General features: G+C 36.4%; 1 protein-coding gene across 1 annotated transcript in view; it reads left to right on the top strand.

Moving 5' to 3' along the window:
• Window positions 1–13,750, top strand: part of LOC145683113 (neuronal acetylcholine receptor subunit alpha-2-like) — an 86,195-nt gene that overhangs the window by 13,014 nt on the left and 59,431 nt on the right. Inside the window, exons 2-3 of the mRNA XM_081754474.1 lie at window positions 2,426–2,580; window positions 10,718–10,872. Coding sequence (XP_081610600.1) covers window positions 2,426–2,580; window positions 10,718–10,872 — 310 coding nt within the window. The remainder of the gene's footprint in view (window positions 1–2,425; window positions 2,581–10,717; window positions 10,873–13,750) is intronic.

Raw genomic sequence — 13,750 nt, 5'->3', positions numbered from 1 at the left:
CAGTCAAACTGCTATGCTACACCAAAATGTATGAAATGTACAGACAACCACTTCACTTATTAGTGTTCAAAAAGCAGTGATGACCACTAGTATAAATGTTCAAACTGCGGACAAGACCATCGAGCCAACTTTCATGGTTGTTCTATCATTCAGTGCTTCAAAGCCAGGAGTACTCCAGCAAAATTAACTCCATGAACTGATCAACACTTTACGACATATTACCTGCTAAATCTACCCCATTACCAACATATCGATCATCTCCGGAACCGATATACGCCCAGCAACTTACCTTCAAAGGACGTTTAACCAGTTTTCCTTCACCGCCCTTGGTGGACCAACATGAAAATTTCAGTACAACTATTAAGGGACATCTACAATTATTTCGTGACCAGAAACTCACCCTTTTAGAAGCTGTAAAAAGAAGATACCCGACCTTCGTCAGGCTATCGATGTCTTCACTAAAATCACCATTCTCATCGAAATTTTAGGTGACATTGTTTAACTTCAGTACTCCAATTTACAGAACCACACCCTGACGAGGGCTACTTCAGACTGCTACTATTCGTCCTCTTCATAACCAATCAGGACTCACTAAATATCCAGCTGAGACCAATGACCTTGCATCAAGCTTCAAGCAGTCGTATATATATTGGATGGCCCACATAGCATTTAATAATACGAGACTGCGACACAGTGCGACAGTTTGATCATCCACTTCATATGTGAGGCAGGGGTTCTCCTGGAGAACCCGGAACTCAATTCACCAAGTGTCAAAAAAAGCGCCAACGTCAACAATGCTTTGTTTTCAAAAGTTTTAATGGCTGATATATTGTATATATTCCAATATGTTGAGTAAATGAACATACCCAGAAGTTAAGTACGTTATTATTAATCAAAAACCATTAGATATTTTTGTCACACCAGATATAAGAACAAGAGCTTCAATCTGGCAGAAGAAAAAAGTGTGTATGAAATAATACACATTTGAATTATAGGAGTAGTTGGGGCGAATAAGTTGTTTGCATAGAAAATCCTATTGAGCAATATACGAACAATCTTACTAAACTGATTCAACAGCTTCATTTCTTTTCAAGAAATTGTTGATCTAGAATTTGCTTCCCTAACGCTTATGTACAACAGGACGTCCCGAAACTAACATAGGTTGAAAACGGCTAGTTGTATTTGAATGAAATAGGTTGAGTTGATTTTGAGTTTAACGTCCCGTTGGGTCTAGGTCAAAACCCCCACACTCAAGAAATGTCAAAACGCCCACACGATCGGTCAAAACTCCCACACAAATGGACAAAACTCCCATACATAGCAACGGTCACAATCTCCACATAAATGGACAAAACCCCCACACAAATGGACAAAACCCCCACACAATCGGACAAATCCCCCACACTCTGAAAATACCGTGATTGCACGTCTTTGTTGCGGCTCTTTACGACGCCCACTTTAGTGTTTCTGTCATTACAAAACAGTGCAAGAAGAATAGTTGCAACATCGGTTTAAGTGGAATAAAAAATGTTATTAAAAAGTACAAGGGCAAGACATACAACCAGGATCATTTCAGAGTGTGGGAGATTTGACCGATTATGTGGGAGTTTTGTCCATTTGTGTGGGGGTTTTGTCCATTTATGTGGGGATTGTGACCGTTGCTATGTGTGGCTGTTTTGTCCATTTGTGTGGGAGTTATGACCGTTGGAGGTTATGACCGATTACCAGTGTGGGGGTTTTGGCTGTGGGGATTATGACCGTTCGTGTGTTTGGGAGATTTGTCCATTTGTGTGGGGGTTATGACCGTTTGTGTGGGCGTTTTGACATTTCTTGAGTGTGGGTGTTTTGGCTGTGGGGGTTTTGACCGGTTCCCGTCCCGTTCAGCAGCGAGGCTATATAAGATGTGGACCTACTGACTAACGTGGATTCCGAACCACATGAGCTCCAGCAGGGAATCGAACCCGGGTCTCCCAATTGAATGAAATAGGCTACGTACAGTTCAAAAGAGTGAGAAGTCAAGATTCATTTGGTTGTCTGGCAGCAGATGTCACTAGTCTGTATAAGAGTGATGCACGCTAGTGACATCTTCCGTCAACCTTTACTAAATAAGTAAACTACCGTTAGTGTTTCAAATATGGTAAAAGTTTTCAAGTATCTGCTCGATTTGTGCCGTGGGCGAACGGAGTCACATTACCTTTGTAAATTGTGAACTAAAAACTTGATATTTCATTCAAAAAAGCGAATCTTGAACTTTGTATTCCTTGATATATGTTTAGGTGTATTAACGTATATGAATAACATCGAATACTTCTTTCGAACTATAGGCGTTTCTTTCAAATAAAATTAGCCGTTTTGAAAATTTAACAATTTGAAATCGAATAAAGATTTTAGATACATCCTAATGATATTTTGGATTTATTTGCAGTGTTACTTCATGCCAGAGTAAACAGCAGTTCACAAGAAGTACGACTTTTTCACTTTCTGATGAAGAACTATACCAAGGAAATACGGCCAGCAGCCTCTCCTGAAGATGTTGTGAAGATCGAATTGGCTTTATCCTTGTACAGCATTGTAGACATGGTAAAATAGTATAAGCAAGGCTATTTCGTATTACGACCTCATTTTTATCACATTCTATTGCCAGCAATCCCTATAAGTAAATTCCGGTTTGTAATAAATTTGCCATAGACATACAGGGTGTCTCAGAAGTCTACTGACATAGGGTAACTCCGGTACTATCAGACTTACAACAAAATGTAAGAGGGAAAATCTTCTCCAAACATTAAAAAAATCCTTCACTTTAGATTGAAAACATCATATTTGGAGATGGTTTCCCCTCTTATATTTTCTTGTAACTGATAATAAGAGTTATCCTATGTCAGGGGATTTTTGAGACACCCTGTATATACAGCTATACGAAAACAAAACATTAGCCGTATCATTTGGAATGGACATTTCCACTTATTATTATTATTATTATTATTACTATTATTATTATTATTATTATTATTATTATTATTATTATTATTATTATTATTATTATTATTATTATTATTATTATTATTATTATTATTATTATTATTATTATTGCTTTATAAAATGCTTTAGTGCTAGCCGATTACGGAAAACACTACTTTTAGCTTATGCGTACATTCTAACTAGTCGAAATTTGCGGTTAATTTCGGTTTGTTACTCATGTGCTTGAATCCGTTCATTCCATGTTTGTACATCAACTGTCGGTTAAGGGCTCTCTGCGCTGCGCCGATCAAAAAAAAAAAAAAAAGTGCTTATTGAAAGTTACAAGGCATGTTTTTCTTAAAGTGCATATGACATTGCTAATAAAAATAAGAATAAAGAAAAGTAACAGAATTAAAGACTTCTTTAAAAAGTAAACTATTTATCTATTTATATATTACCAGTTAAATACATTTTAATATCTAAGGACTGTTATAATTAGGGATGGCCAGAACCGGTTCCTAATGGAACCGGTTTGCGGCTCTGAACGGATCCGGTTATAGAAGATCCGGTTCCGGAACCGGGTTCTCGGATCCAGGTCTCGAACCAGTTCCGGAACCGGTTCTGAAAAACAGATCTCCAAGAATCGGTTCAGCCGGAACCGGAACTTTGTGGCCATCCCTACGCTATATCGACCTGCTGGCAGGCTGTGAACAGTGTGCTAGATGAAATGCTGAAAGCGATAGTCATTCGCCCAGGCGGCGGCCGCTTGTCTCATTTTGCTAAACAAACTGGGTAACTGGCACACTCATTTGGCTAACACCCACTGATGGACTCAAAAATATGTCTGGGGGGCACAAGCGGTTCTGGGCGGGAGGGCACAAGCGTGTGGTCCTCTTTTGCAGTGTTTTGAAGATGAACTTTGTGCCTTATTTACGGGTCTTTGGGGCCTTTCTGATCCAGGTCTTGAGTCGGTTCAGGAACCGGCGCAAGACTATGCAATGAAGTATCTAACATATATTATTAAAGTGTTAGTCACTAATAAGGCCAATGCATTGTATCTCCTAAACCACCTATATATACTTCTGTATTAACTAATGTTACTTACCTAAGCAACACACACACACAATCAGTGTCTATGAACATACTCTCATCCAACTTTTTCAGTTCTTTAAAATCCATAATGTAAGTTACACGCATAAGCACACGAAGCCAGTTGTCGCAATAATTTTGAGTTGATTTAATTATGAGATGGGAGCTACTGATTACCGTAGAATCCGAACCATATGAGCTCAGCCGGTCGGAGTAATTTTATCTAGTACCTTTACATAAAAGGTAAATTATTTGCAGCCTGAATAAATGCACTAATTAACGTTCTTATTTTTCGGCCACTAACAAACTTACGAAGCGAATCCATTTTTGTATTTCCATTTGTTACACCATGATGTGTAACGATATGACTGCAGATATAAATCCAAGCAATCTGTATTAAACTTAAATTGTGTCAAATTGTCAAAAATGTTTGTTTTAGTTCTTACACCTGCTATATAACTGTCAGGTATCTTCCCAAGATTCCCCCGAAGCGAGTCTTATTCATACTTAAGAAAAAAATCTATGATGTAAAAGCAGAGTGATTTGATAGTAGAGTGCTTGTTTTTGATGTGCAAGTTTGTGCAATGCATTCAGGTAGGAGCCCGAGGAAGTTTACTCAGGAGAAATCATTTTCCCAAATTAAAATAATAATAATAATAATAATAATAATAATAATAATAATAATAATAATAATAATAATAATAATAATAATAATAATAATAATAATATAAATTCTGTACTAATAAAAATATAATCAAATCCATTAGTTTTCTGTAAATTCTCCAATACTATTATTGAACTAATTTATACAAGAACAAAACTTATTTCATCTTTTCTTTCGCGCTCCCCTTCGTCGTCCTTAGCCAGTAAAACATACTAATAAATTGTTTTTGTGGACTCACGTAATCGCTAACACTCTGGCCTTTCTAGTTGGCCCGGAGGGGAACGGGACAGCATTTTAGGCCAGCTATTCTGAGTGAGGTATCTTTGGGTTTTCCTCATCCATGCCAGACAAATGCCGGGATAGTACCTAACATAATGGTTAAAGGCCTTTTCTTCCCTTCTCTATTCCTTCCTTTCTTCCCAGTTGCAAGAGTAGTGTGATAGTTCCTAACCATAATCCTAAATAGTTTATATTGGTCCATGAAATGTATGGGCCGCGGTAGAGCGTTCACCGCTGGTGCATGGGTTTCTTGGTTCAATCCCAGCTCGCGCCAAGTGAGCTTTGTGGTGGACAAGTACCGTGTGCGTAGCTTTTCTCGCGGTTCGCCCGTTTCCTCACACTTTCTACATTCCACCATTTCATTAACTTCTCATCATCACCGTCTTCTTTAGCCTACGTAATATTTAAAGATTTTTCCCCCAAGAAATGCATATAACTTATATAAATGGTAGAGTTTGGTATCTAGTTTCTTTCTTTTGAAAACAGACTAATTTAAATTGACTGAATACTCAATGAAATGAAATGAAATTTACGCCCCATGCTTATGCTTTGTGCAGTGACATAGCTAGGAAATGGTCAGGGGTATGAACACCTTCAGCCCCTTCTAGAACTTTCATTTGAATAGTATGTTTGCATGATTGAATGTAAGGTGAACTCAAATCAGACTCTCCTCTCAAAGAATTATCTCGACTTCCACAGCCTTAGTGTTCTGGCTACGAGCTTTCTTTAGACTAAAAGAGACGGTTAATGTATATGAATAATAATAACATACTGTAATTGGTGAATGACCACACGAAAGGAAATTCCAGGACCGTCAGAAAAATCCACGGACACAATGTTGTACTCCACAACCTCATATTACGTGGGCTCGAACTAAGACCCCTCGACCAAAAATGAGCACTCTACCAGTGAGCCCCTGTGTCTCTTGATTACTGATTAAGTGCGAACGTTTGTGATATTGTAACGAGTAATTTACACAATATTCTGTTTTAGTGAGTGTAGGAATGAAGATAAGTAAACCAACCTACATTAACGACACTTAAACAAAGGGTTATTTTTTTTTAAATGTGCTTTTACGATTTTTTTTCTTCTTGACCTCAGAAAACACATTAAACGCAATACTTTCACGGCGTAATCTTTTGCAAGTATACCTCTATATACATAAAGTTAACTCATACTCAAAGCTGACGAGAACAACTAAATTATTAACATGTTCATATGCTCAGAGCACTATTTCATGTAAAAGTTTAGTACATCATGAATTTCTGCTAATATTCCTTTCGTTTAGTGCTCGAAGAACCTCGGGCGTCAGGTAGCCATGAAGCCTAGATAATTTAAATCCAAAATATGCTTCGAATTGGATTTGTATTATTATGGCACCTAGACTAGAAGAAAAATTTTCAAGCACCTCTCTCGTTCATGCTCTTTTGGCAGCCTAAACCTGTATTACTTGTCTGTGTCTGTTCCTTATATCTTTGTTTCAGCTCCAAACCGCCGTAATAGTGACAAAAGCAATTTCCTCGAGCAAATATGGTAAATGAGTAAAGACGCTAACATAATACAAGTCCTTACAGCATTAACATATGAATATTCCTGAAACAAAACCATAATTGTAGTAATAACGTGGGTTGGGAAGTTATACGACAGTAAATAGTAGAAATAGTGTAAAACATATAGCAGGATACGACTGCAGAAAGTTAGATATTTCTAGTAGCAGCAAGATAGCATGGAGTCTCACTACATTTATAATATGTATACCGGCACATTTACAGTACTTATAATTAAGAGTGGGGGAAGTATATAGGCTGCGACAGCACATACACTTTTCAATCACTGGGGGGTAAGTTTTAGAAATAAAATAAAAAATATTAAAATGTTTGTGGTTGTAAAATGGTAACCTGAATATTCTCAAACTACGCGTGATTTAGTTTTAACTGATATAGTAGTTAGACTCCTAAGGCCTTATGCAGAGTCGTTTGGACTTGTGATTAGCGTCACACTAAGGTCCTGATTACTGTAGAAAGCATACGTTAGTCGAACTCTTTAGTATGGCACTAATAACGCATCAGAACGACTCTGCATAAGGCCCATAATGTTTCTGATCTAAACTAACAATAAAAGAATTCTGTTGATATATGTCTAAAATACTCGTACTAACAGAACATTTCAGGTAACTTGTATGTGTTTTAAATTAGGAGAATAAGTCTTAGTAAGACATTATTTTTATATACAGTGAGTATTGTGCTAGTTTCCTTTTACTGTTCCACTAAATTTATTTCCAGTTTATAGTAACAGGCTGCAATAAAAAAAAAATAAAAAAAAAGAGGTTTCGAAGAGCTTATAATAAGGCTCCAAGACAAGACCCAATATGTTACGTCACGCGAGAACAGCTCGTTTCTGTTTTCGTGACGTAAGCAGTGCAGTTGTGCACTGTTTGATGCTTTGTATCTCCGCACTTAACAAATATATTTTTGAATTTTTTTGGTATGTGTTATACTGAAGACTAGTTCTACACTGTGGAATTATTAAATTAAAACTTTTTGTCAGAAAGGAAATGTTCATTGAATCTCAGCCAAAAAAAAAAAAAAAAAAGTTATATTTGAACCTTTTTATATATTTCGATATGTAGTGTACTTTTTCACAATCTTCATACTTCTTTTTTATTCCTTTTATTCTTTTTAACGGTTCATTATTTCTTTGATATTTCTTATCAGGCCCGCAAGCAGTCACAGAGGTTTCGGGGGGCCATGAATATGTTAGGGGTGCCAGGTCATTAAACATTCTCTTACCACTAGCTAAATTGTGTTTTTTGTATTAATATAGCATTTTGTGTTAAGGTCTGGAGGGGCCACGAAAACTTTAGGGGGAACAAGCCCCCTGGCCCCCCTCTGGTTGGGGGCCTGTTTCTTGTTACGTTTGACAATAAGTATGGAAATAAAAGTATATCGATCAAAATGAGAAATTGAAAATAATGTTTTTAAATGTTTTTTTCGCTAATAAATTTCAATTACATTTATCTTTTTCACCTACCTTCGCCACCGCCCACGCTCGCGTATTTCGGTCGCAACTATTGTGAGTTCCGACATGCACGTTGAGGAACCACTCTTCAAACAATACAAAATAAGCTTCCGAAAGAATTCTATTGTTTAAAAAAAAAAAGCTTACTTTATTAATTAAAGGAATCTATATGAAATTTTTGCAGACATGGTAAATGCAAAAAAAAAAAAAAAAAAAAAAAACTAAATACATAGAAATTCGTCGGGATCGTAATACGGCAAATTATGGATGCGTTAAAATATCGAATAATACTTTTGATAAAGTGGATGCTTTCAAATATCTAGGATCAGTATTAACAGGCGAAAACCATATTCATGAAGAAATTAAATGTCGACTAAAAGCAGGGAATTCATGTTATTATTCAGTTCAAAATCTCTTGTCGTCGCGAATTCTGTCGAAAAATTTGAAGCTTCAAATATATAAAACGATAATCATGCCTGTTGTTTTGTATGGCTGCGAAACATAGTTGCTTACTCTGAGGGAAGAACATCGACTGAAAGTAATTGAGAACAAGATCCTGAGACGAATATTCGGACCCAAGAGGAACGGGAATGGGGAATGGCGGAAACTTCATAACGAGGAACTACGAGACACGTAATTTATACGGTTTACCAAAGTCGGTGGCCAGATCATGTAGTCAGAATGGAAGAAAGTAGGAACGCTTTCCAAGTCTTAACTAGAAAACCAATTGGGAAAACACGCAGATGGGAAGACAATATTAAGATGGATCTGGCAGAAATAGGAGTACAAAGTAGAAACTGGATACAGTTGGCTAAGGAAAGAAGTCAGTGGAGAGCTTTTGTGAACGCGGCATTGAACCTCCGGGTTCCATAAGCCATAGATTTAGTTAGTTATACGATTTTTTTTCTAATTTCACCTCTCGATACACTAGTTCGAAACATGTATCTGTTAAAGCCATGCAAATTCACTTCCCGGGGCTTGTGGACTCATTCTGTAATTGAGCAGTCTTGGGGTGAATTAGTGTGGTGGGGAAGGCCTATATTATGAAGAATTATCTTGCATGATGGTTTGTGTACTCCAACTGTACCGAATTGATTCTCCATTTGAGATTTTGAATCACGTCAATAGCGAGTCCCTGTCCTTCTTAACCTCGATGTTGTATATCAGCGCCAAGCACAAAAATTCAAGCAAGTTCACTTGAAGTTCACTTGACTGAATATGAAAATCATCAGTTAGGTTCCTGTTTAATTATCGAAACAATCTGGTTTAGGATAAGATGATAACTGGCAGCCCTGAGTAAGCTTATTCCATGATTTTCTTTAAGGTGACGCTGAAAATACAGTATCTTACCAGATTGTGAAATTTGAAACAAAAATCTCAGTATATAATCTGCTCATTACAAAATAAGGGGAACTTTATTTTTATTTATTTATTTATTTATTTATTGGACGTTCCTGAAAATTTCTCCTTCATAGGGAGAGGAGAAAATACTTATGTTTTCGTCACATTGAAATAGCCGATGTTTGTTTTGGGTAATATCCATCACAAAGAAATAAGTGAACCGTTTGAAATGAATTTTGGAATATACCTGTATCAAGCTGGGAGTTTGTCATGTCACTTAGCTTAAAGGGTGCATCCTAAAGGAACAAAAGGTTTCAAAATTCAACTCTGAAACAGAATATTTTATGTTTTTCTAATCATTAAACTTTGAATGAAATACATATCCAAAGGAAGGATGGAAGTATAAATATTTTTAATAGTCCATTTTCCTCGTGCATAGAAGAAGAGGCACTTCAGCTAGTCTGGACCCAAGTAGCAAGAAAGCATTCGGTCAGTTGGCGCGTGCTTGGCTTTTAGCTTCCTACGTTTGCCCTTTCTACGCGTGCTTTCATACAATCTGCCTTTCATTGTTCTTGCAAGCGATACTTTAGATCTTTCGCAGAATGTCATAGCATCACTAGTCGTTCATTGGCTATTGACTTGCCGCCAGAGTAAATCTTGCATCAAGTTTGGATAGAACACTGAATGCAAGATTGGCCCCATGTAACTTCGTTCCTGGGATTCACGTTGCGGCATGCTTGCGTGTTTTCCAATCAAGCCAGATGAAAGCTTGCCGACTTCCAATGCAAGCTTACGGTAAGCGGTTTGCAAGTTGTATCTGCTACTAGGGAAATATTCAGGCATTTAGTTACCAAATTATAAGAAATCAAAGAGAGGGTTGAACTTAGTCATATTTTTGGCGAAAACTGTTGCTAAACGTCTTAAGAGGATATCATTGAATCTTGATGAAACTTAACATAGTATCGAAGTAGAACTGGGATCTACTTAATAGCACGTGAAATATTTTGCTGTAAAGATCTTTCGTTCTGGAAAAATGGAGCAATGAAATTTGAGGTTGGAGCTTTTCGCACATGCCTAAAATCAATGAAGAACGAACATTTTTTTTTCAAAAAAGCTAAACTTAAAACTACATAGAACATACATGTTATGAAACGTTAATTTGAGTGATAAGAAAGTAAATAATGAGATATTCCATTAGCTATGTTGAAAATGTAGTTTTTATTTATAATAAGGATTTGTTAAAATCAATGAAGGACGAATATTTTTCAAAATAGCGAAATTTACTAGTTATAAATTTGAACTATGTAGCAACTATTTTGAAACATGTATCTATTAAAGATATAATACTTTTTCCCTTTTTCATACCAGAATGAGAAGAGACAAATTTTAACTACGAATTGCGAGTTAATTCAGAAATGGACAGATGTTAATCTGCGGTGGAATACTTCAGAGTTTGGAAACATCTCTTTCATATTTATTCCTTCAACTCAATTGTGGCTACCTGATACGGTGCTCTACAACAGGTAGGTAACCTTGTTGAAAATTTTAAATCTGAAACATTAGAACTCAGGAAAAGAAATATTGATTTATTATATTTACACATGGCGAAATAGACTGTCCTGATTTTAACGAACAAATATGTATCCAAGTACTATCCACTAAATTGCGCACTGTTTCGAAAAATACATATTTTGTATGACAAGGAAAACAAACGTCTTAAGCAGATCTCCTATATGGAGAGTTAGTGCAACCTACAACAGGTTAGTTGAAGAAAATTTCAACCTGGATGAACTGGCAATGGATATAAGTAGTTTTAAGAAGTCTATTAATTCTGTAAGACAAATGTAATTATTACCAATAGCTTTATTAACCTATATAATCTGTATAACGTATATACTATGTAACACTGTAATTAGGCCTGTGCCTGTTGTGTTATATGTCAATAAATCAAAACAATCAAAAATTAAAACATATCGTATACTCACAGCGTACATTATGGCTATAAGAATTACATTTTAAACGTGAGTCAAAGTCTGAAGTATGGCGAAAAAGTACAAAATAGCTGACAAGCAAGATTTTTCAAGTGTCACACTCCGAATTGCTTGAAACTCCTGGAGTGAATAAAGGAATCAAAAGCAGAACATATGTGTTTTCTTACATCAGCCAACGTGAGGGATGAAGGGTAAACACCCCCTAAAGTGCGAACACAGGGCAATATGACACATTTTAGCAAGGCCATAACTAGCAACGCACAATGGGAATTTGCTTCAAACTCCTGGAGTGAATAGAGGAATCAAAAGTAGGACATACGTGACTTTTTATATCGGCTATCGTGGGAGATGAAGAGCGTAAAACCACCCTAAACCGCGAACATTAAGACACTATAATTAGGCATTAAGCCTGTTGTGTTGTTTTCTAAATAAATAAATAAATAAATAAATAAACATTTGATAATATAACACTATGAAGGAAAGGCTATAAAGAGCAACGCACTCTTCTGATTCGCTAGACGCTTTTAAAATTCGTAGAGGAAGACACACTATGTGGAAAACATTGTAATAATAGTCGATATGTCTGGCAAATGGCGGATCAATTACGAATATTGTGTCATCATCTGCATGCAACGTGAGAAGTGCTGTGAATCCCGGTTGCTGTGGAGAGACTTACGAACGCAATAGATGGATCCCTTGTAAATATAGCCCAAGGTGAGAAATAAGATTCCAATTCATTACCACAGTTTGAATTGTCGTTTATATCTACTTTGAAAAACAATATATTCAGTGTTTAGAGCATGGTTACATCACACGATACTACAAATTAAATTATAATTATAAAAAAATTCATAACACAATTGGACACTGAATTTAATTCGTTTTATCTTTGATAAGCGTGTTACAAGTGGAATATTATCTAGTATTAATAAAAAGACAATTACGCCAGAGTAAAGCGTCTATCAGAGCAACATATTCAAGATCAAGTGTGTCGATAAGTAATAAATGAACAATGGTCATTTGTTAATCGTATGCCTTGGGTCTTATATACCATTGATAAGGTGCACTGAACCATGAATGGTGTATGTATATATATATATATATATATATATATATATATATATATATATATATATATATATATGGTGTTTCAAAACAACACCGTCAACGTTCTGACACCAAAATAAGATGAAAAGTATAGACCAACCTGGATGCATAAATGCTTCCTTTCGGAGTTATAGGTTGCCGAAAACTTGAATTAAATTAACTTTAAAGATACATAGCTCTAATACTATGGAACCAACCGTAGTCGGATCAAGACTTCACTTAGGAACTAGTATGTGCCCTATCCAAATATCTATGTTTCAGAATCCTGCAGTACTTCCGCAACGATTTTTATAGAGGTAGTTGGTGAGTACTTCAAATCATATTCCTGTAGCCAAACTGCCTCTATAAAAATTGTTGCAGAGTACCTTAGAATTCTGAAACATGTATTTTTGGATAGCGCACATGTTAGTTTCTAAGTGAAGTCTTGACCCGACTACGGTAGGTCCCATAATTTTGGAACTATGGACCTTTAAATTTTATTTTTTCAAGTTTTCGGCAGCCTATAACTCCGAAAGGGAGCGTTTGTGCACCCAGGTTGGTCTATACTTTTCGTGTTATCTTGATGTCAGGAATCACCTCCCGAACGTTGTCGGTGTTGTTTTGAAACACCCTATCTATCTTTCTATCTATCTATCTATCTATCTATCTATATATATATATATATATATATATATATATATATATATATATATATATATATATATATATAGGGCTGTATCCAAGATGAATGTAAACCCATTAAATGTCATTCGTCTACTTGCAGTCTATTTTGCTATTGTAGACATTCCAGAACCACCTCCAAACAAGGCAGAAATACACCTTGCAAATTACCTCCGGAAATTAATCAATGAGGCTGCAGATAGAGTTATGTCAATATATAACGAAGATTACTGTACACTTTGATTGGGATGAGGATGCCATAGAACGAAATTATATCATCGACTTTGGAGAAGTGGATGAAACTTACGTGGAATATGTGCGAAGGAGAGCATCGGGGACCTGTGGTGTTAGGAGTGGTGAGTCTGTGGACTTGAAATACAAGAGAAACGTAGAAAAATTGAGGAAAAATGGAAAATGAGAAAGATTGTCGTAACGTCCGTTATGCGACACTATAAGTGAGTAACGTGCCGAAAACAATCGTACCGTTGGGAAAAGGGAAGTCTCTTCAGGTGGAACACGCAAAAACAATTGCATGAGGTGTTGCTCGCCGTCCTTCAGAACTTTCAAACCGCCGTCGGTGCACATTTACCGCTGCATGACGTAGATCCGCAGCGGCGGGCTCTCCAGCAAGTCAGGAGCGTAA

This window comes from Thermobia domestica, chromosome 4 (assembly GCF_964235325.1).
Source record: "Thermobia domestica chromosome 4, izTheDome1.hap1.1, whole genome shotgun sequence".
In the NCBI taxonomy this organism is placed as follows: Eukaryota; Metazoa; Arthropoda; class Insecta; order Zygentoma; family Lepismatidae; genus Thermobia; species Thermobia domestica.
Note: the sequence above shows the minus strand (reverse complement) of the source record. Positions and strands in the feature narration are given on the sequence as shown.